The sequence below is a fragment of the Pangasianodon hypophthalmus genome, chromosome 27, assembly GCF_027358585.1.
Source record: "Pangasianodon hypophthalmus isolate fPanHyp1 chromosome 27, fPanHyp1.pri, whole genome shotgun sequence".
NCBI lineage: Eukaryota > Metazoa > Chordata > Actinopteri > Siluriformes > Pangasiidae > Pangasianodon > Pangasianodon hypophthalmus.
In genome coordinates this window covers 11,860,754-11,886,121 of record NC_069736.1, presented here as the reverse complement: position 1 = coordinate 11,886,121, position 25,368 = coordinate 11,860,754, and the positions used below count along the sequence as shown (strand labels likewise).

At 40.3% G+C, this 25,368-nt stretch overlaps 1 protein-coding gene across 6 annotated transcripts in view; it reads right to left on the bottom strand.

The window, feature by feature from the left end:
• The window catches only part of fcho2 (FCH and mu domain containing endocytic adaptor 2), a 116,771-nt gene that overhangs the window by 79,734 nt on the left and 11,669 nt on the right, over positions 1–25,368 (bottom strand). For all 6 annotated transcript variants that reach the window (XM_053230511.1, XM_053230513.1, XM_053230514.1 and 3 more), the window contains one exon: positions 11,176–11,267. In XM_053230511.1, the coding sequence (XP_053086486.1) occupies positions 11,176–11,267 (92 nt within the window). The remainder of the gene's footprint in view (positions 1–11,175; positions 11,268–25,368) is intronic.

Genomic DNA, 25,368 nt, shown 5'->3' with positions numbered 1-25,368 from the left:
TCAAAAAATGTTACCAGAAACACACTTTTCAAGACAAACATTTACCAAAAATAGATTATGTTTAAAAATATAAAAACTAATAGATAAACTCTTCAAAATTAGGCAAAAAAGAATTTCGACACTTAAGCCTATTCAGGTTGTCACAGTTATTCCATAGATAACATGATGCTAGGGGCACCTATATTAAATTGAAGGTAAGTGAATACATACATCCACTATAAATTACCTTCGGATAAGCTGGTTAATCGTAATTGCAAAAAAGGCTGAGAGGAAAGAAGTCTCAGAAAAGGTCTTACATCATCTGTTTGCACAAATAAGAAAAGAAGGCCATCTATTGGCCAGATCAGCAAAAAACTAAATCTTGCTTCCTCCCCAGTTGGATACACTGTATAAAAAAAAAAAGTTCAAAGTTGAAGGACTTATGAATGAAAACAGACAACATACAGACATCATTGTACAAACTAGTGCACAAATGATTCGATGCAGGATCACCAAAGCATGGTTACAGAGGGAGAGTAATGCAGCAGAAACCATTCATCATCCTCAAGAATATGAACTCAAGGGTGAAATTTGCAAAAGAAAATGTACAGAAAGACAGTGGATTCTGGAAAACAGTCTTATTTTCAAATGATGTCCAAAATTAACTTGGATGGATCTGATAGTAGAGTGTTTGTGTGGAGAAAGCCAGCAGAAGTAGTCCAACCAAACTGCACTAAGGGTGCTATAAACCACAGAGGTGGCTGGAGCTGTTTTTCCTACAGTGGTGTCGGTGAGCTTGTATTCACTAACGGCATCATGAACTTAGAAGTGTGCAGAGGCATTCTGGATGCAAACTTGAAAAAATCAACAAAGAAATTATTCAAGTGACAGAAGTGGATTTTTCAGCAGAAGACAGAAGTGGATTTTTTCAGTAGAATGATCCAAAGCATACTAGTAACCTTCTGAAAGAATACTTCCCAGAGCCATGACCTAAGCCTAGAGTATCTATTGGATGCAATGGAGAAGAAATTGTCAATTGTCAATGCTCTAGTGTGGACGAACTCACAAATTACCCTGTTAAAATACCAGGTTTTTCTGAAGTAAAAGAATGACACTAAGATAACTCATGTCAGATCTTTTCCCACCTTTAATATGCAACTGCAAAGTATATAAACAAAGTGAAAAACAATCAGAAACTTTTTTAGGAGAAAAAAGAAAAATCAGAATCAGAATGAGCTTTATTGCCAGGTATGTTTACACATACGAGGAATTTGTTTTAGTGACAGAAGCTCCACAGTGCAACAGAATGACAGTGACAAGACAAAACACAGAAAATAAAAAGAATAATATACAAATATACAAATAGACAATGTACAAATAGCAAAAACACAATATACAAAATAGGCAATTTGTATGTACAGATTATGTGCAATTTTGTATGTACAGGTATGTTATGTGCAAATTTGAAAAGTAAATAACTATGTGTATTAAGTAAATAATTGTATGATAGTGTTGTGTGCCATGTTTTTGTCAAGTGTTCATGAGATGGATTGCCTGAGGAAAGAAACTGTTCCTGTGCCTGGCCGTTCTGGTGCTCAGTGCCCTGTAGCGTCGACCAGACGGCAACAGTTCAAAGAGGGAGTGTGCTGGATGTGAGGGGTCCAGAGTGATTTTGCCAGTTCTTTTGCTCACTCTGGACAAGTACAGTTCTTGGAGAGTGGGAAGGGGTGTACCAGTGATTCGCTCAGCAGTCCGGACTTTCCTCTGTAGTCTTCTGAGATCGGATTTGGAAGCTGAGCTGAACCAGACAGTTATTGAGGTGCAGAGGACGGATTCAATGATGGCAGAGTAGAACTGTTTCAGCAGCTCCTGTGGCAGGTTGAACTTCCTTAGCTGGCGAAGGAAATACAACCTCTGCTGGGCCTTTTTAACAATGGACTCAATGTGAATGTCCCACTTCAGGTCCTGAGAGATAGTGTTGCCCAGGAACCTGAATGACTCCACTATCATTACAGTGCTGTCCATGATGGTGAGTGGGGGGTGTGCAGGGGGGTTCCTCCTGAAGTCAACTATCATCTCCACTGTTTTGAGCTTGTTGAGCTCCAGGTTGTTAAGACTGCACCAGACAGCCAGCTCTTTTACCTCCTGTCTGTAGGCAGACTCGTCACTGTTCTGAATGAGGCCAATAAGTGTGGTGTCGTCTGCAAACTTTAGGAGCTTGACAGAGGGGTCTTTGGATGTGCAGTCGTTGGTGTACAGGGAGAAGAGCAGTGGGGAGAATACGCAACCCTGAGGAGCTCCAGTGCTGATTGTACGGGTGGTGGATGAGAATTTTCCCAGCTTCACTAGCTGCTGCCTGTCTGTCAGGAAGCTGTTGATCCACTGACAGATGGAGGTAGGCACGGATAGCTGGGTCAGTTTGGACAGGAGGAGGTTAGGAATGATAGTGTTGAATGGTGGAGCGTTTAAAGCAGGAAGGGACTTCGCACTTCTCCAGTGATCTGTTGAAGATCTGTGAAAGGATGGGGGCCAGCTGGTCAGCACAGGTTTTCAGACAGGCTGGTGTGACACCGTCTGGGCCTGGTGCCTTTCTTCTCTTGTTCTTTCTGAAGACCTGACGCACATCATCTTCACTGATCTGGAGTGCAGGAGAGGGGGAGAGGGGGGTTGCTGGAGGTGTTAATGGTGTTTTTTCAAACCTGCAATAAAACTCGTTCAGATCGTCTGCCAGTTGTTGATTCTCCACGGAGCTGGGGGATGGTGTCTTGTAGTTGGTGATGTCTTTCAAGCCTTTCCACACTGATGCAGGGCCACTGGAAGAGAATTGGTTCCTTAGCTTTCCAGAATAATTCTTCTTTGCCACTCTGATCTCTTTTTCCAGTGTGTATTTGGCCTGTTTATACAAGACGCTGTCCCCATTCCTGTAAGCATCTTCTTTGGCGTGACGGAGCTGTCTGAGTTTTGCAGTGAACCATGGTTTGTCATTGTTGTATGTTAGATAGGTCCTGGTAGGAATGCACATGTCTTCACAGAAACTGACATAGGATGTTACAGTTTCTGTGAGCTCATCCAGGTCTTTGGCAGCAGTTTCAAAAACACTCCAATCAGTGTTTCACTCCAATCATTCAAAGCAGGCTTGTAAATCCCACTCTGCTTCATTAGTCCATATTTTTACAGTCCTTAATACAGGTTTAGCTGATTTCAGTTTCTGTCTGTAGGTCGGTATAAGATGAACCAAGCAGTGACCAGAGAGACCCAAAGCTGCTCTGGGGATGGAGCGATATGCATTCTTTATTGTGGTGTAACAGTGGTCCAATATATTACAGTCTCTGGTAGGACATGTAACGTGCTGTCTGTATTTTGGCAGTTCACGGGAGAGATTTGCTTTATTAAAGTCCCCGAGAATGATTATAGCAGAGTCCGGGTGGTGCTGTTCTGTGTCTGTGATCTGATCAGCGAGTTTGTGTAAAGCCAGGCTCACGTGCGCTTGCGGAGGAATGTAAACACTTACGAGAATGAACGAGCAGAATTCCCGCAGCGAATAGAAAGGCTTACAGTTAATGAAGACAGCTTCTAGATCGGATTTCCCTGCTGATTCTGCGTCACGATCCGCTCTGAGCAGCTGGAAGCCCGGCAGATTTAAGGCGCTGTCCGGTATAGCGTCATTCGGGCAGGTTTCTGTGAAACACAGAGCAGCAGAGTTTGGAAAATCTTTATTTGTCGGGAAGAGCAGAAGAAGTTCGTCCGTTTTGTTGGGGAGAGAGCGGAGATTCACCAGATGGATGCTAGGCAGCGCCGTTCGAAATCCGTGCTGACAAAGCTTCACGAGCGTGCCGGCACACTTCCCCCTTCTGCGCGTCCTAAAGCATCTGAACAGCGCCGCTGCTCCGCCAACTACAATGTTCAGCAAAACGTCCGAATAGTCGAAAACCGGTAGAAGATTGTGTGGTGTGTTCTGCCGAATGTTCAGCAGTTCATCCCTGGTAAAACTGATCGTGTTTGAGAAACAAAAAACAGGAAAAACTAACAAAAACAGTACAAACACTGGGGAGCCAAGCACCAAGGCCGCCGTATGCGGCGCCATCTTGGTAGGCTTTTAGAATATAGAATACGCATATAGAAAATAGAATATAGCTGCAAGCAGCGATGACTCGCCTGGGTCTTGTCCATTTGTAAATTTTGAAGGAATGTCCTGTTCTTGGTAATGTCACTGTGGTGCTCCATTTTTTCCAATTGTTGATGGTGGCCTTCACAGTGTTCCATGGTACATATAATGTTCTAAAAAAAAAAAAAACTGTTGTACCCCTCTCCTGATTGACTCCTTTCAACAGTGAAACCCTGTACAGGCTTTGTCAGCTCTTTGCAGACCATGGCTTCAGCAGTCAGATGAAACTAAGATGATGTCAAGAAAATCCTCCAGAAACAGCTTAATTTGGTCTTATTTGGGGTGAATCAGAATAATTTCATTGATGACAGAATATGGATAATTACATTTGAACATGAGACTGAATGTAACTGGTTCCTTCTGAACACAGCCACATCCCCAATTATAAATGGGTGTGCACACTTATGCAACAAGATTATTGTAACTTTTTTTATTTTCCCTGTTTTTCCCTAAAATGTTTCTGCTTGTTTTTCATTTAATTTTTATCCGTTGTAATTTCACATTCAGGGTGGGAAAAGTTCTGACATGATTTATCTTGGTTTTTTCCATCACAAAAACTTGCCATTATATAAACACACCAATCAGCCATAACAATAAAACCACTGACAATCAATGTTATTCACGTAACCTATCTCATTATAATGGCACCTGTCAAGGGGTGGGATATATTAGGCAGCAAGGGAATAGTCAGTTCTCCAAGTTGATGTGTTGGAAGCAGGAAAAATGGGCAAGAGTATGGATCTGAGTGACTTTGACAAGGGCCAAACTGTGATGGCTAGAAGACTGGGTCAGGGCATATCCAAAACAGTAGGTCTTCTGTGGTGTTCCCGGTATGCAGTGGTAAGTATCTACCAGAAGTTGTCACATCAGATCTCAATGGGGAAAAACATCATGCTGGATATCTATACTGATATGGATTGGGTAATGTGTTAGGAACGAAAGGATGCCACACCGTTTAATGGAAATGAAAATTATCAACCTACAGAGGGCTGAATTCAAAGATACCCCAAAAATCAAAGTGAAAAAATGATGCAGCGGGCTAGTTCATTTTGCTGAAATTTCACTGCAGCAACTCAAAATGGTACTCAGCAGTTTGTATGGCCCCCACGTGCTTGTATGAATGCCTGACAACGTCGGGGCATGCTCCTAATGAGACGACCAATGGTGTCCTGGAGTATTTCCTCCCAGATCTGGACCAGGGCATCACTGAGCTCCTGGACAGTCTGAGGTGCAACCTGGCTGTGTCTGTGACCGAAACATAATGTCCCAGAGGTGTTCTATTGGATTTAGGTCAGGCAAGCGTGGGGGCCATTCAATGGTATCAATTCCTTCATCCTCCAGGAACTGCCTGCATACTCTCGCCACATGTGGCCGGGCATTGTCGTGCACCAGGAGGAACGCAGGACCCACTGCACCAGCGTAGGGTCTGACAATGGGTCCAAGGATTTCATCCCGATACCTAATGACAGTCAGGGTGCCATTGTATAGCCTGTGCGTCCCTCCATGGATATGCCTCCCCAGACCATCACTGACCCACCACCAAACCGGTCATGCTGAACGATGTTACAGGCAGCATAACGTTCTCCAAGGCCTCGACAGACCCTGTCACATGTGCTCAGGGTGAACCTGCTCTCATCTGTGAAAAGCACAGGGCGCCAGTGGCAGACCTGCCAATTCTGGTGTTCAATGGCAAATGCCAATCGAGCTCCACGGTGCCGGGTAGTGAGCACAGGGCCCACTAGAGGACGACGGGCCCTCAGGCCACCCTCATGAAGACTGTTTCTCATTGTTTGGTCAAAGACATTCACACCAGTGGCCCGCTGGAGGTCATTTTATAGGGCTCTGGCAGTGCTGGCAGTGGGACTTCAAGAGACTTTTGGGACTCTGCTAACTTGCTTTCAGAAAATCCTGAATGAGGGCCTCGATATAGACATAGGCGGAGAGTTCGAGATTGAGAGAGTACATCAGCAATTGACTCCCATGCCGAATCCTGACCAGCCCCCGAGACCGGTTTTGATCCACTTCTTAAGACAGTCCGCGAGAGATAAGGTGATTAACGTGGTGAAAGAGAAGTGGGGAATTGTCTGGGAGGATTGTCGCCTCTTTGTTTCCAGATATGTCAAAAGAACTCGCTGTTCTGAGGAAGACATTCACCCCGGCGAAACGGAAACTATGGGAACTCGACGTAAGATATTCACTTATCTTTCCAGCGACACTGTGTTTCAAGTGGAACGGGAAGAACGAGAGCTTCACAAATGTGGAGGCAGCTGAAAGATTTATCAATGAACATTGTCACTGAGGAGCATGTATAGTAAATTAATGTGGGCCCGTTATTATAAACATTTATATTCAGTTGTAGGTATGTAGAAACTGAATGACAACTCCCGAGTGGCTTAGACAGAAACGGCCAATAAGACAGCGTGCACAGGGGCTGCGATAAACCTACGGACCGAAGTTTTTGTTTTTTTTTCTGTTTCTTTTTTCCCCTCTTTCCCCTTCCTCCATGGTGAGAAAGTTTGAATGTCTAAACGAGGGACGGGGAGTAGTCGGACTTATTTTATTTTTTTATCTTACTTTTGATTTTTTGCATTTGTTCTGGTTCACATGTTTCAAAGTTCAGAATGATTAATATTAAGTTTTCAAAGATCAAAATCAGGAAGGTTTTGGGTAATGGCAAGTGTTCATATACAGGGGTTTAAGTGTTTGAAGTTATTCATACACGATAAGCTGTTAATGGTGGGCACAGACTTAAGAGAACAGACAATCAGCAATGTCCGGGAAACTAGTTAAATTTATCTCATGGAACATTAATGGGTGTGGAAATCCAGTGAAAAGAAAAAAGGTGTTGACATACTTGAAAAACAATCAAGCGGATATTGTATTTATTCAGGAATCTCATTTGAAGGGCAAAGAGGCAGAAAAATTAAAAGTGGGGTGGATAGGTCATGTTTTTCATAGTTCATACTCATGTAATGGAGTGATAATTCTTATCCATAAGAATATAAGTTTTGTTCTGTTAAAACAAAGTAAAGATTCAGGGGGCCGGATTTTGTGTCTTGAGGCCATGGTAGAGGGTACACAAATGGTGTTGTGCATTATATATGCACCTAACAAGAGAGAACCATCTTTCTTTCACGAGCTTAATCACATGTTGGGAAATTCTGAGGGTCAAATAATTCTAGCTGGAGATTTTAATAAAGTAATGGATCCACTCCTTGATAAAAGTTCACATCAGACTCATTTATTGACAAAGGGAAGAGAAGCATTGCATACGTTGAGTTGTGATTTGGGCCTTACAGATATATGGAGGCAATCCAATCCAAAGAACAGGGACTACACCTTTTTCTTCCACAGTCATAAAATGTATTCAAGGATCTATTTTTTTTTAGTATCGACCCCTTTGACTGCTCAGGTAGCTAATTGTGTCATAAAGATTATATCTATTACTGACCACGCACCAGCAGAATTACTTCTGAAGGTAACCAGTGATATAGAGAAATGAGAAAGATGGAGAATGAATACTGCACTACTGTTAGATCCTCTCTTCCGGAATGCTTTAGAGGAGGATTTAAAATTCTTTTTAGAAATAAATTCAGGGAGTACAAAAGACATTTCAACAGTCTTGGAGACCTCTAAGGCATATATAAGAGGAAAACTCATAGCTCAGGCTGTAAAAAAGAAAAGAGAAAACTTAAATAGGATTAAAGAGTTGGAAAAGGAAATTAAAAATAGGGAATTACAATTGATCAGTATGTTTTCAGACAATCAGTATCAAGATCTCTAAGTTAAAATATCAGTTGCATGAGATTTATAATAAAAAGGTGGAATATGCACTGTATAGACTGAAAACAAACTTTTATGAAGGGGGAGAAAAAACAGGGAAATTACTTCCTAGACAACTGAGAGAAAAAAATACCTCCAACACAATACCAGTAATTAAACAGGGACATAGACAAAGACATAAATAAAACATTCCAGCAATATTATGAAAAATTGTATACTTCTACATACTAAATTCGTTCAAAATGAGATTAAATATTTTCTGTCAAATGTCAAAGTTCCTAGATTGCAGCCTGAGCAGTTGAAGGAGATGGAATCGCCCATATCATTAAGTGAGATTAAAGAAGTAATTTCATCAATGAAAACAGGAAAATCACCAGGCGCCGACGGCCTGCCGGTTGAGTACTATAAGGAATTTGTAGATGTCATAGCACCAATACTTTACGAGGTGTATCAAGAAATGTTTAGGAAGCAGCAGGCACCCACGACACTTAATGAGGCTCTCATTTCTTTAATTCCTAAGAAAGGTAGAGATTTAACAGAGCCCTCAAATTTTAGGCCTATCAGTTTGTTAAATGTTGATTTGAAAATTTTGACAAGAATTCTAGCCAATTGCCTACAAAAGGTGTTACCAAATATTATTCATCCCAATCAAGTGGGCTTTATGAACAATAGAGCCTCTTCAGACCATATAAGATTGTTGTTTCATTTAATTTGGACAAGCCAATCCAAAAATACTCCAATAACAGCTATTTCTCTCAACGCAGAGAAAGCCTTTGACAAGGTGGAGTGGCAATTTTTATTTGAAACCTTGACACATTTTGGCTTTGGCCAAAATTTTATTTCATGGGTTCAAATTCTATACAAAGAACCAAAGGAGCCAATGAACTAACAGAGTTGTATCCCCCTTTTTTAACCTTTCCAGAGGAACACGTCAGGGGTGTTCATTAAGCCCACCCTTGTTTATTATTTTTTTGGAAATACTGGCAATTATTATTTGAGCACACTCCAGGATTAGGGGGGTGAAAGCAGGAGATAAGGAGCATAAGCTCTTACCATACGCAGATGACATTTTAGCAGTCATAACTGATCCTCTGACCTCTTTACCACATCTAATGGATGTTATTCAATCCTTCTCAAAATTGTCAGGATATACAGTCAATTGGAATAAATCTGAAGCTACCCCCCCCCCCCCCCCCCCCCCCAATTCCAATTCATGTGTATCAGTTATGGTACAAAAGTTTAAATTTAAATGGGTCCCCAAGGGAATTAAATATTTGGGAATAAATCTGTCCCGCAACATGGAGGAAATAATAGCACTCAATTTACACCCACTACTACTGAAGTTTAAAACTAACCTGGAGAAGTGGGAGAAAATCAAACTTACTCTCTGTGGAAAAATCAGTATTATTAAAATGGTGATAGCCCCCCAACTCAATTATGTACTAACGATGCTTCCGATTAAAATACCAAATTCATTTTTTAAACAGTCTGACAATCTAATGAAACATTTTTTGTGGGATGGGAAAAGGGCAAGAATTAATCTAAACAAGTTAATTGCCCCTAAAGAGAAAGGAGGGCTGGGTTTTCCTGATTGTAGATTATACCATTTGTCATTTGCTTTGGCAAAAATAGCTAAATATTGGAATCAGGGAAAAGATAAAACTGATTGGATAAATGTTGAATATAAAATATGTTCACCCTCTACCCCCATTGAAGTATTTTCTCAGTCTGCTTGTAATACTACAAACCCTGTTCTTGTTCATTTTAGAGATGCTTGGATTAGAATTCACAAAAGATTCAAATTATCTCATAATTTACAGAAATATTCTTCATTATGGTTTAATCCAGCAATCCGCATTGGTAAAAAGATGGTTTACTGGCAGTACTGGCACCAGCAGGGTATAAGCATAATTGACGACTTATATGAGAATGGGGTGTTAAGGTCATATGAAAATTTAATTAAATGTTATAATCTTGTAGGAAAAGAAAACTTTTGGAAGTTTCTACAGTTACTTAATTGTATATTGTCTAAAGGTGGCCCTATGGTCGACAACCCTATCTTAAAAAAAAAAAAACACAAGAATCTCGTAAATCCTCACAATTATATAAAATAGTAAACTCTTTCAGAAGCAGTGAGTTGGGAAATTTAAGGACAATATGGCAGAGGGACATTGGCAAAGAAATTGACCTAGAAAAATGGTCCAGCATCTTGGTGGGGTGTGGTAAATATATAAAAGAAGCAATTATTACCACACTCCGATAAGACTTTACAGGATGAAACTGATGAAAGACAATATGTTGGAAATGCCAGTACATTGTATTTGGGAATGTAGTCTTGTTAAACCATTCTGAAAACAAGTTATGGATGTCTTAAGTTGCTGGTATGGCTCCGAAATATCTTTAACCTCTAAATTGTGTTTATTAGGCGACAAGTCTCAAATACCTAATGTTTCAAAGCGTGTATTTTCTGTTATTATGGTATGTATTACAATGGCAAGTAGGATTATTTTGAGACACTAGAAGACAGTGAAAGCCCCAGAATTGAAAGAGTGGGCCAGTGCAAAGGTAGAAATTGCATCCTATGAATTCATGCTTAATCGAGTAACAATTTTGTGTTCTGTCTTGCATTGTATTTTATTACATGGTCAAAATGTGGCTGTAAAAATCTGTAACCTTGCATAATTATGGTAATGTTGTATTTCTGTTACCTGTCAGCTTTCCAAAAAAAGCAATAAAAACTTCAATTCAAAAAAAAGAAAAGATGAGTAGAGAAAAAAACTTCAATTCAAAAAAAAGAAAAGATGAGTAGAGAAAAAAACGTCAGTGGCCTCCACCTGTAAAACCATTCCTGTTTTGGGGGTCGTCTCATTGTTGCCCATCTAGTGCACCTGTTGTTAATTTCATTAACATCAAAGCAGCTGAAACTGATTAACAACCCCCTCTGCTACTTAACTGACCAGATCAATATCCCAGGAGTTTAACTGACCTGATGCTGTACTCTGATTAAAAAGTGTTCCTTTAATTATATATATATATATATATATATATATATATATATATATATATATATATATATATATATACACATATTATATAAAATACATACATACACATATCACACAAAGTTCCCAGTGAAACACAAGATTTCCATTTCGGTCAAAACTCCTTCATCAGCTGTGTAAGCAGAGCACTTCTAAGGCTATAGTGAAACTGATATTAAATAATATATATATATAAAATAAAATTACCTTTCTCTAATGAAGTCTGCAAGTTCCTTGCTGGATATCTGGCCATGTTTCATGTTATGGTAGAGGACATCGAACCCATTATTTCTGTCACCCTGCAAAATCAATAATAAATAAATAAATAAATAAATAAATAAATAGGTCAGCCAATCAACAACAACAACAACAACAACAACAGTATTAGTATACCATCACATCTGAATCTGAGTTTTGTGAACTTTTCTGAAAATCTAGTTCTAAGCAAACAATCTATAACATTGTCTCATTCATCAAGCCAATCATCTTCAACAGTGTTCAAATTATTTTTTTCGTTAAATTAACAACTGAAAAAATTTCTGGAAGCATAATTCTGGAAAAAATAACAGCAAATATCTTTGGGCTAGTGACCAGAGCAATAAAGCAACACTTCCTTTATTTATTCATGAAAAAGTAAATGCATTATTAGAGTCTCCACTAAATATTTATGCATATATGTAATGTATCAACTCTTGGAAATAATTTACAGTCCAGGCACATTTAAAAAAAATCTGTTTCAGTTTGTAGCTATAGAACACTTGCTATTGCCATTTACTCTCTGCAGATTTTGCAAGAAACACTGCTTTGTTCTGCAAGTGTAAGTTAACGCAGAGAAATAAAACTGCAGCAACTGCAGTATGTGAATTCTGCTGGTGGGAGACGGTCTTAATTGCATGAGACAACATACAAAAACAGAACTGTGGTGCAGCAAATAATGTTGCCACCTCACAGCTCCAGGGCCCCAGTTCAAACAGTTTAAGTAATCTGTCTGTGTGGAGATTCACCTGTTCTTCCCGTGTTCACTTTCCTCCAGCTTCCACCAACCTCCCAAAAAAACATACTGGTAGATGGATTGGCTATGCTAAACTGTCCCAGGCAAGACCGAGTGGGGGAATATGTGCGCGTCTTTCCCACCTCCCACTGTTTTGGGGATAGGCTCCAGATCCCCATGACCCTGACCAGGTTAAAGCAGTTACTGAAGATGAGCTAAACAGAAAAAATGCAGAAAATCTCCAAGTTTGCTTTAGTTAACCCTGCACTTCATCCTCCAGATCTTAAATTATGTTCCACTTGAAAGATGGCTCAATCTTTATCACTTTTTATGGAAGAAGTCCCTAGGATTGAACTTAATCCTCATTCTAGGAAGTTGGCCCCTTTTAGAGGTGTGTAATGAATCTTTGGAGTGGAGTCTTTTCCACTTAAACCACATTTATCAATGTATGAACACAGACTTCTAAATGTGGACATGTGGAAAAAGCTTTTGACCACACAGAATGGGAGTACATATTTTCTGACCTGGATAATTTTGTAACACTTTAATTTTTTGGACCAAATTACTTTATACATCTCCGCAACCCCATGCCTTCAATAACTCCATCTATTCCACTAGACAAGAGTCCCCATTATCATCATTGCATTTTGCCTTGGCATTGGAGCCACTGTGCATTGCCCTTAAAAATAAATTTAATAGTTGAAGGCTATCTTTTGTTGTGATGTCGAGAATGTAGTTTGGTTTTGTGATTATGATGATCTTTTATATGTTAGTCTTCTCCCATCCCATGTAAAATTTTGAACAGGAGGATTTTTTCCTGAAGAACTGTGGGAAGTTTAACTGCTTGGGACAAACAAAGGACTCATGAACAACTATCACGAAACATAAAAACAGCCATTGATCATACAAGTAACAACACACAGTATTAAGAATCAAGTGTATGTAAACTTTTGAACTGGTTCATTTGTGTAAATTCAGTTATTATTGTGTCTTGTGGACTATATGTAAAAATCTGCTATGTCAAATACCTTATTCAGGGCAGTACTAAATAAAAAACAAAATGCAATTTTTATGATCCCTCTTTTTTTTTTAATTAACATTCTGCAGATTCTGCAAGGCGTATGTAAACTTATGATCCCAACTGTAAATTGGCAGTACTCCAAAAACACACACACACACACACACATACATTTTATATATAAATAGACAGATATGCAGTTATTCTTATATATATATATATATATATATATATATATACACACACACACACACACATTTATATATATATATATATGTATTAGAATAACTGCATATCTATCTACCCTGCAAGGCAACACAAATAACGCTGTATTCTTTTTTCAGCTTAATTTCCTGATATTTACATCTAGATATTTACATCTAGATGTATTAAACAGCTTAGAACATGGCACCTTTAGTGTCAGACCACAAAATTTTTAGGTCAGCAGAAGTACTGGAACAGATTGTCTTAAAGTAAATTAAAGTAAATTTGGTTGCATATCCCTTACTTGCAGTAACTGCATCAAGCCGGCAACCCACCGACATCACCAAAATGTTGCATTCTTCTTTTGTGATGATTTTCCAGGCTTGTACCTCAGCTTCTTTCAGTTGTTGTTTGTTTTGGGGGGTTTATCCCTTCAGTCACCTCTTCAGAAGGTGAAATGCATGCTCATTTGGGTTAAGGTCTGGTTATTGCCTTGGCCAGTCTAAAAGCTTCCACTTCTTTCCCCTGATGAAGTCCTTAGCTGTCTTGGCAGTGGATTTTGGGTCATTATCTTGCTGCATGATGAAGTTCCTCCCAATAAGATTGGATGCATTTCTCTGTAAATTGGCAGACATTATGTCTCTGTAGACTTCTGAATTTATACCATCATGAGTTATATCATCAGTAAAAATTAGTGAGCCAGTTCCAGAAGCACCCTTGAAAGCCCAAGCCATGACACAACCTCTCCCATGCTTGGGCGATAAGCTTGTATGTTTTGGATCATGAGCTGATCCTTTCTTTCTCCACATTCTGTCCTTTCCATCACTTTGTAAGAGGTTAATCTTGTTTCCAGAACTTTTGTGGCTTGTTTCTGTATTTCTTTGCAAACTGCAATCTGTTCAATTCATGTTCTATGTTGTTCAACACATCTATGTAAATATCAGGAAATGGACTGCTCTTGGGTTGCTTTCACAGTATGTCATTAGCTATCTGTACTATGAAGCACTCTCCTATCAGTTTTGCAGCATTTGAATCTGAGCACAAAGAATAACTTTATACATTTCAGAATTCATCCTGCTACTTTTTTCCAGCCTAATGATGGCCTCCTTCGCTTGTATGGACGTCTCTTTAGACCGAATATTGAGTTCCCATGAACAGCTACTAAATGCAAATTCAACAGTTAGAATCAAATCCCGACCTTTTAACACCTTAATTTGTCATAAAATAAGGAGGAAACAGGCCACACCTGGCCATGAAACTGCTTATCAGTCAATTGTCCAATTACTTTTGAGCCTGTGAAAATGGAGGGACTATGTAAAAAGCCATTTTTTTTAAGTTGAAAGTCTATACTTCAATCACATCTTGATTGTTTCATTTCAAAGCCATAGTCATGGTGTACAGAGTGTACTATCCAAATAGACCCAACTGTATGCTTGTAAACATGGTGTTAGCATCCACTGCTATACTGACAACATAACAGCTACAGTGGCCCCAAAAAGTATTTGGACACTTAAGCCACGCTTACAATTGTATGGATTTCATTGCATTAGAAAAATGTCAAACTAGGAGGCATTTATTTTAAACAAAGATTCCACAAGCACACTTTTCAAGCAAAACACTTCCCAAAAAATATATTGTTTTTGTTTGAAAATATAAAAATAATAGGTATGCTGTTCAAAATTAGACCAAAAAAATGCATTTGGACACTAAATAGTGGGTTCATTAAAGATTTACATTAAAGATAACAGAGTTAGTGTGTGTGGCAGTGGGGGCGTGGTCGAGTGTCAGCTGCAAATGGAGAGGAGGTGGGTTTAACCAGCAGGTAACATGCAGTGATTCTCACCTGTGTCTTATTACCATCAGTCTACTTAGGCGGAGCTTGCAAGACACACACAAACACAGACACACACAGAGCATGAACTTAAACCTTGATCTTGAAAGGGGTGAAAACCGCGAGGTAGTGACGGCCTTTTTTTCTGTTGGTTTGTCCCTTTGGGTTGAGTTTTTGAAGCACCGCACTGAAAAGCATTGTGAAAATAAATGTGAGCCCTAAGCTCTGCTGACATTCTGCCTACCTCCCAAGTTTTCCTCTGCACTCATACACACCAGCTTCTACAGTGGCGCCAAAACCTGGAATCCTGGATGACTCAGAGCCGTTGGGCCCTCCAGAGCGGCTGGAGTATAAAAGGGCTCTGCAACTTCTCCCCCTGAGGCTGGAGTATAAATGGGCTCTGCAACTTCTCCCCCTGATGGAGGCCACCAAGACATCCATCCCAGACCTAGTTTCCAAGATCATCTGTCTTCATCTTACTTGACCTCTCTGCTGCCTTTGACACTGTGGATCATCAGATCCTTCTGTCAACTCTCCACAGTCTAGGCATCACCGGAATGGCTCTGCACTGGGTGGAATCCTATCTCTCTGGCAGATCCTTCAAGATGTCATGGAGGGGAGGAGTGTCTGAATCTCAGCAACTCACAGCTGGGGCTCTCCAGGGGTCAGTTCTGGTTCCACTAATCTTTTCTTTTGATACTACATCTTTGGAACCTGTGATTGAGTCTCATGGCCTCTCATATCACTGCTATGCTGATGACACTTGGCTCTATTTGCCATCGATCTTGGGATGCATCTCTGGCCGCCTGTTTGACATCTCGGGTTGAATGAAGGAACACCACCTTAAGCTCAACCTGAACAGCAGAGCAACAAAAGAGCTTCTAGTCATCCCTGCCTGCGCCCTCAATCAAACACAACCTCACTGTACAGCTAGGCTCATCCATATTCAAGCCAAGCAGAATAGCCAGAATGACCAACTGAACTTTACAGACCACATTTCAACAACTGTACTGTCCTGTAGGTGCATTCTGTAGAACATCAAGAAAATCAGACCCTCTCTCACTGATCATGCCACACAGCTACAAGTCCAGGCTCTTGTCATCTCAAAACTCAAACCCAGCTTGATCAAATCCCTTCAGATGATTCAGAATGCAGCAGCACACCTTGTTTTCAACCAGCAAAAAAGGATCCACATCACACCCCTCTTTGTCTCCCTCCACTGGCTTCCTGTAGCCGCCAGCAACAAATTCAAGCCTTGATGCTCACATACAAGACCTTGTCTGGAACAGCACCGTCCTACCTCAACACTCTACTTGAGGTGTATGTTCCCTCCCACAACCTGCGGTCAGTTAGCGACCAACGCCTGGTAGTGCCTACTCAGCAAGGCAAGAGGACACTTTCCAGAACTTTCAAACTGACCGTCCCTCAGTGGTGGAATGAATTTCCAACCTCAATCCAGACAGCAGAATCTGTCACTATCTTCAAAAAGTGACCCAACTTGTCTAACCCCAACTTGTCCCCACTCAAAAAAGAATTTGCACTTACAGCGGCTCTTACACCACTACTCTGTACACTTTGCTCTTTCAGCACTCAATTAAAAATCTCTTTACTTGTATTTTTCTCTGCTTGATATATCGCTTTGCTTGTATTTCTTCATTTGTAAGTCGCTTCGGATAAAAGCATTAAATGAATACATGTAAAATGTAACGTAAATGTGATGAGTCTCTTCACCATGCCTTTGACCAAGTGAGAGTAATTGATGGTTAAAAAAATCCAGCCAGATTACAAATAGTCATATTTTTCAGTTATTAAAGATAGGCTATATCGAGTGACTCGGTACACTCAACCAAGGAAAAGGTGACCCGATTATTGGTACTGAAGAGCCATAGGGAACTGCTGTTCCATGGGGCTCACTATAATCCAATGGCTGCACATACAGGACAGGATGACTCAGGAACACTCAACCGTTTAATGGCTCATTTCTATTGGCCATATATGATGGCAATATATGCAGGTGGTGTGAAATATGTTGCGAATGTCAGCTGGTGAATCCCCCAGCCACCCCAAAAGTGCCACTGTGGCCGCAACCTTTAATTGAGGTCCCCTTCAAAAGAATTGGCATGGACCTTGTCAGGCCATTAGAGAGGTGCATGAGGGTATTGCTTTTTGTTAGTTCTAGGGGATTATGCAATGCGATATTCGGAAGCAGTGCCTCTGCACAACATCTCAGCATGCAGTGTTGTGTACAGACTCTTCAGAGTAATCTCCAGAGTTGGTATCCTGAAAGAGATTCTAACTAACAAGGGCACTATATGATATACTAACAAGGGCACTATATATTATGAGGTATTAAATCCTTCACACCAGTGTTTAGCATCCACTAACAGATGGCTTAGTAGAGTCGTTTAATCAAATGCTGAAAAACATGATCAGTAAGGTTGTTCACAAGGACAAGCGTAATTGGGATAAATGGCTTGAACCCCTGTTATGCACAGGTCCTGCAAGCCTCCACATGGTTCTCCCCATTTACATTACTGTATGGGCAAAAGCCCTGCGGTGGGTTAGATGTCATTAGAGAAAATTGGGAGAAGGGACCTTCACTATTAAATGCAACACGTTATAGACCTGATAGCAAACCTCCACACCTTAGGAAACCAAGGTCAGGCCCAAGAACAGCAGTCCCAACTGTCTATTGGGAGCTCGGCTATGGGAATTCATACCAGGAGATAAAGTGCTCATATTACTTCCCAAGTCGAGCTCCAAACTCCTCGCAAAGTGGCAAGGGTTCCTATGTGGTCACAGGGCTACTTGGGGAAGTTGACTGTGAGGTCAGGCAAATGGATAGAGGTGATGCACTGAAAATATTCCACCTCAATCTCCTTAAACCATGTAGAGAGATGGTTCCTGTGGCTCTGCTGATGTTCGTTCCAGAGAGAGAGAGAGAGAGAGGCAAAGCTGGTGGGAGCTTGCAAGACACACACACGTGTGCAGTTTCTGTAATAGTTTCCTCCAAGTTTTAATCAACAAAACCATCATTCACAGTTCATTCACACTAGAGTATTGACAATTCCCAGTGCATCCCATAGAAGCTCCATAGGGTTTAAGTCAGGGGGCTGGGAGGGTCAATCTAAGACTTCTTGTTTTTTTGGCAAAGTATTTTTTTCAAAAGGTGGCTGTCATGTGAATAATTTCTTTGCTGATTTTTGCAAGTTTGCATCCAAAAATGCTACTGTACACCTCTGAGTTCATGATGTCATCAATGAACACAAGCTCACCAACACCACTGCCGTTGGCAAAGTTCCATCTACCATCTACCCCAGGCTATACTGGTACAATTCTGTGCCACTATCTGGTTTGGTGCAGCCTCCTCCAGAGAAAAGAGGTAGCTGCAATGCACCATCAAGACCGTGGAGAAAATCACTGGCTGCAGTCTATCATCACTTGAAGACCTGTAGTGAAGATGGTAGTTCTTACAGGCAATTTGGAGGGATAATTCTGGTCCAAATAGCTCCGTCTTTGCAGCGCCCATTTCATCTTAGATAAACTAACTAACTAAAATTGTAGTTAAACTTTTAAATTAAGTTAAATGTAGTAAAACTTGCATGCTAAGAATTTAACATGCTTAATTTGCTAGGTAACTAACATGCCTAGTTTATATTGCTTCAACAATCCTACGCAGCTCTACAGCAATCACGATCTTACTTCAGAGTTGCCTGTAATGGACACTGTGGCAGTGTGGGCATGGTCAAGCAGCATTTTATGAATGGAGAGCAGAGTCAGGCAGAATGTGTGGTTTGGATAAGCGGCTACCTATGGATAGACTAACAAGCATGTTCTGTTCTGTGGTGCAAGTGTTCTGGAGATAAAAGGAGGGCATGACACAGACACGTGCAGCGAGAGTGGAGCTGAACTGAACTGTGTGTGTTTGTGTTTCAGATTCAAAACATGCTAAAAAGCACTCCCAGGAAGAAGAAACAAAGACCCCTTTTGAGTTGTCCCAAGCCTACCTCTGTTTCCTCATTCCCATTCGAACACACAATCTGTCTATAATATTTGAAACTAACATTAGCCTGGATGTTGTAAGGGGCAGGATCCTGTTTCATTTCTCCTTTTTTGTTTTATTAGTTGTTTATGTTAGGAAAATATGTCACATAGATTTTCTTTAACAGGTAAGTTAGATCGTCCCTGAAGAGACTGCCTCTTTAAAAATAAACTACTGGCTAGTTTACGTCTCATGTTTTGGGTCTGGCAGTTGGCAAACCAGGAGAGTGGGGGAGCCACCCTTGTTTATGTTGCGGCCTACCTAGGGTCATAACAGCCTTACTTGCAGAAGACCAGGGTAATCCAAAAGAATGTTCGGTTACAATGTAATCTTTGTTTTCTGAGTGAACAGGCCATCTCTCCACACCGTTACATATTCCATATGTAAGGGGAATTAACCCCCTGGGTCTGGTGTGGATACTCTTTAAGACACTCTGGCTGTGCCGGTCACACTCTAATTAGTGCCCTGTAAAACACCCACAGTGGCGTGAATTCAGTGCTATCTTTTGATCGGAACATGGCCCAGAGCAGTCTCAAGGTGGACAGATATTCTCATCACTCAGAGAACAAAGGTTACATCGTAACCAAACGTTATATATCATATTGAGACCATCTCTCCACTCTGTTATTCCATATGTATGGGGAAACTCTAAGACACATCACGAAGAGAAGGTGCAATTAACAGACAAACCATGTACAATATTTACAGTCTCAAGCCAGGCCCCAGATGCAACCAACAGCCTACCTCCCTTGCAAGTTGCCAGAATGGAGGGGAAGAAAAGAGGCCTTACCTATCAGTCTACCCGATGCAAGGCTGGACCTGAAGGCCAGTCTAGACAACATATTCATTCCTGATTGCTTCCAGCACCACCTCTCCAAAAGAGGGACTGGCTGCGACATTCAGTTCGTAAAACCTATTAAAGGAAGATAAAGATGACCAGGTGGTTGCCCCACAAATCTCCTTTAGAGAGGCACCCTGCCAAAAGACCCATGAGGTTGCAACCCCTCATGTTGAGTATGCCCTCAGTCCTAGCAGTGATGGCCTATCTGTTTCCTTAGAGGTCAGCTGGATTGTCTTGACAACCCAATGCAATAGCCTCGCCTTAGATAGTGGCTTGCCCCAACATTCTGATTTAAAGCATACAAAACAGCTGATCAGTTTGTCTGAACACCTTTGTGCTCTGTAGATACACTGATAGTGTACTCACCGGGAAAATTAGTGACTGTTTTCGTTCCATTCCCTCGCTTTCTTGTGGAAGGAGAAATGGATGAAGCACAACTGACTGATGTAGGTGTAGATCAGACAGCACTTCTTGGAAAAAAAAAAAGCTGGGTTTAGGGCACAGTATAACCCCTGGACCCTCTGGCATGAATTTATAGCAGCTTTGGAGTTCCCCAATCCTGGTGGCGAAGGTTACTGCCAGATGGAAGGCTGTGTTTAGAGTGTCAAGGGGCTCAGGGGGTTATGAAGTGCTGTCAGGACTCAATCCAAGCCCCACTGGGGCTTATTTTGTGTGCTGCACATCGTTGTGTCCCCTTAAGGAACTGAGAAATCAGGCCACAGCAATGGGGTTCGTGATACCCCCACTTGAGCAGCCTTAACTGCCGCCACCATGCTCTTGAGGGTGATGGGAGATTTAATAATAATACATTTTATTTATAAAGCACTTTACATTTTAAAGAAAATCTCAAAGTGCTAATTCAGTTAATCCTTCAGGAACTGTAGGATATCATAGGCTGCAGATGTGAGGGGATTCAAATATTGCTCAAGCTCCTTCCAGGCCTCTAACCACTCTATCCGGTAGTCCCATAACTGTTAGCCCAGCCCTTTCAGGGGCCAAGCCCAGAGTTTGAGAAAAGGGGTGGAATGTCTGAGAACCACACTATGGCCAGTTTGGGGCCACCAAAATTAGTCTCACATTCTCCACCTTCATTCTCAGAAGAAGCTGTTGGAGAAGGCTGAATGGAAAAAATGCATAAAGCTGGCCCTGAGGCCACTGATGTGTCAAGGCATCTACAACCCCTGGCAAAAATTATGGAATCACCACACTTAGAGGATGTTCACCCAGCTTTTTTACTTTATAGCAAACAAACAAATCACAGATATGATACAAAAAAGGTTTTGTTCAACAGCTTAACATTCTGGTTTGTGAAATATACATTAAAAAAAATTCAAGGACATTTTTTTTTTTATTAATGGCATGTCTTTTTCCAAATCAAGTAGAGGAAAAAATTATGGAATCACTCAATTTTGAGGAAAAAATTATGGAATCAATTTTTAATTTCCATTTCTAAAACAAATACTGGGACAAGTCTAAAAATGCTAATAAGTCAGCAGTTAAAAGGGAGTGCTTACACACTTTAATGGGCTGTTGGACTTGGCTAATTGAAAGGAAACATGGCTCCAATGAGAGAGTTGTCAGTTGAAACAATGGAAAGGATTATAAAACTTCAACAAGGAATTTCAACATGGAGTGTGGCCAAAGAGGTTGGTTGCTCCCAGTCAGCTGTGTCTAAAATTTGTTGCAAGTATAAACTTAATGGGAAGGTTATGAAAGGTAGATATACAGGCAGACTAAGGAAGATGTCAAAGCATCAGGATAGAAAACTCAAAGCACTATGCCTTGAAAATAGAAAATGCACAACAAAACAAATGAAAAACAAATGGGCGGAAACAAGAGTCAATGTTTGTGACAGAACTGTAAGAAACCGGCTGAATGAAATGAGATTTATATATAGAAAAGCCAAAAGAAAACCAGCACTAACACCAAAACAGAAGAAAACAAGGTTACAGTGGGCTAAGGAGAAGCAATCATGGAGTGTGGATGATTGAATGAAAGTGAAATTCAGTGATGAATCATGAATCTGCATTGGCCAAGGAGATGATGCTGGAACTTTTGTCTGGTGCCGTTCTAACAAAACATATAAAGATGACTGCCTGAACCAATCAAATTTCCCAACTCATTTATGATATTGGGTTGCATGTCAGGTAAAGGACCAGGGGAGATGGCAGTCATTACCTCAGCAGTCAATGCACAGTTGTACAGTGAAATTTTGGACATTTTCTCATTCCATCCATAGAAAATAGGTTTGGTGATGATGAAATAATTTTTCAGGATGACAATGCATCTTGCCACAGAGCAAACAGTTTTAAAGCTTTTTTTCAGGATAGGCATATCAACTAAATGACATGGCCAGCAAACAGTCCGGATCTCAATCCAATTGAAAATTTATGGTGGAAAGTAAAAAAAACTGGTCCATGTTAAGGCTCCACCCTGCAAAGCTGATATGTCAACTGCTATTCGAGAAAGTTGGAACCAGATTGATGGAGAATATTGTTTTTCATTAGTGAGGTCTATGCCTCAAAGAATAAAAGCCAGAGGAGGAGCAACAAAGTATTAACTGTGTTTTTTTTGTTGATGATTCCATAATTTTTTCCTCTACTTGATTTGGAAAAAGACATGCCATTAATAAAAAAAAAATGTCCTTGAATTTTTTTATGTATATTTCACAAACCAGAATGTTAAGCTATTGAACAAACCCTTTTCTGTGTCATATCTGTGATTTGTTTGTTTGCTATAAAGTAAAAAAGCTGGGTGAACATCCTCTAAGTGTGGTGATTCCATAATTTTTGCCAGGGGTTGTATTCCAAAAGGGGGGTTGTCCCACCCCAGGAAGAAGAACAGGGGACAATGTGCCAATTACCTGGAGGCACACAGGTCTACTATTGCCAGCCCAAATCTGTGCCAGATCTCTGCAACCACCTCAGGATGAAGTCTCCACTCCCTTGGGGTCGGGCCACCCCTGAACAGCTTCCATGTTTGTGGACCCAGTCACATGAACTGCCCTTAATGATAGGAACTGTTTCTGTGCCCATATCCACAGTATATGTGCAACTAGACACATGTTCGGAGAGCCGAGGCCCCCCTGCCGGTTGATATATGCTGCAGTTGATGTATGCTACCTTTGTTGACCGAGCTGTCTGAGGATGTAACCCTAAGCGGATGAGGCATCGCAGCACAGGACGCACATGTACAAGGATAAGTGACACATGCTGAATGAAGTCTGTATTTAGTATAAAGCTTCCACGTCTTGCACCCAAAATGAAGATCAAAGAACCACTGAATTCACACCACTATGAGTGTTTTACGTGGCACTAATTAGGGCATGACCAGCACAGTCTGAGTGTCTTAAAGAGTATCCACATCACCAGATCCAGGGGGTCAATCACCCATACATATGGAGAGATACAGTGGAGAGATAGTCTCAATATGATAGAGAACACCTAGAATTTGGCAAAACATCTTGTTGACAAGCATCCAGACAAGAGCTTAAAAGCCAACAGTTTAGCTAATTCTCCTGTATAAGGTTATATATAAATCTTATATATAAATAGGTTAGCCCCTATTTGTTAGCCTTTGCTTTTCTAACACTACTCATATGTGGAATTATAGAATTTTAAGAGTGCACATTGCTATCACCAAAAATGTCAGTTAACTTCATCTTCATTATAATATTGTACAGAGACTCATTATTTTTGTTTGACATTTTTGATGGGTTACAAAAGCAGACAAAATTGCTCACAGATAGATGCCTGTAATTTTCCATGTAAAATTAAACATGCATGAGTAAAGACCAATGTTGGGGTATGAAGAGTCATAGAAGCAAACATATGGTTTTGCTACCAGAGTTTTTATTCAAATAAAAATTGAATTTTGGTGTAAGTTAACACATGAACATGAGTTTAACTAAGCAATATGCTTCATGTAATTTTATCAACCTCCCTTAAAACAAAACATCCACTTGAGAAAGAGTGCAGCGAACATGCCTCACTCGTTGCTGCAGGATTTGATTCTGCACATCTTCGCTGCACTCTTGCTCAAGTGGATGTTTTGTCTTAAGAGAGGTTGCATGAATTTATAAATAAATGACATGAAACATATTGGAAGACACATCAACAGGAAGCCAAACAACCCCAAAGTCTGATAACACTACGCTATCCACTTATTCTTCTTATTGAGAATTTTGATAGTTTATTGCACTGAATTTCATTTGTGATTGTCAAATTTATGAGACTGTTTGTGATTGAGAAGATAATGACAAAATAAGCAGACCCCCCAGACCCAAAGGTTTTACAGAGGTAGAAACATATGAAGACAACACTATTGGTACATGACATTTGGGGTGATAAAAACAAGAGAACCCCTGCTTATGCAGGCTAAAATTCATATGCACCTTGTCAACAGTGAATTGGGATGCTCAGGTGCATCTCATTTCTCTGGATCATCTTTGAGATGTTTCTACACTTTGATTGGAGTCTATCTGTGGTGAATTCAGTTTACTGGACGTGATTTGGAAAGGCACACACCTGTCTATATAAGGTCTAACAGCTGAAGATGCATATCAGAGCAAAAACCAAGCCATGAGGTCAAAGGAACTGCCTGCAAAATTTAGAGACAGGATTGTGTCGAGGCACAGTGTGCACTGAATTTTCCCCAAGAGCACAGTGGCCTCCATGATTCTTAAATGGAAGGAGATTAGAACAGCCAGGACTCTTCCAAGAGTTTGACAAATCATGTCCAATCAATTGAAATTGCCACAAGTGGACTCCAATCAAGTGTAGAAACATCTCAATGATGATTCAGAGAAATGGGATGCACCTGAGCTAAATTTCAAGGGTCACAGCAAAGGGTCTGAATACTTATGTCAATGTGATATTTCAGTTTTTTCTTTTTAATAAACTTGCAAAGTTATCACAAATCTGGTTTTTGCTTTGGCTTTATGGAGTATAGTGTAGACTGATGTGAAAAAAAAAATTTTAAAACCATTTTAGAATAAGGCTGCAACATAACAAAATGTGAAAAAAATGAAAAGGTCTGAATACTTTCTAAATGCAATGTAGTATAGGGAATCTTCTATAATTTTCCAAAATACTAGTTGCGTGTAGTAAAATTGATGATTTCCTTAAATTTGAAACCTTATAATATTATAAGCAATATCTGCTGTTGACAGTGGTGGTAGTGTTGTCAGAACCTACTTCTGTAATAGCTAATCCAGCAAGTTTCGAGTCTCTGTCTACAATACTGCTGTTTCTATGATGATCTGAAAATTGTTCAAAATTTTGGCCAAATTGCACTTTCGGCCATTTTGAAGGACATATTTTAGAAAATGAGTCTGATACAGCCTTGCTATCATCTGGACAACCTGAGAAGTACACTAACTCTGGCCAGAAATATTTACAAAAGGACAGCTTTTTAAGATCATTAAAATTTTAGCCACCAAATACTGAAGAAAAAATTTTTTTAACATCATTTC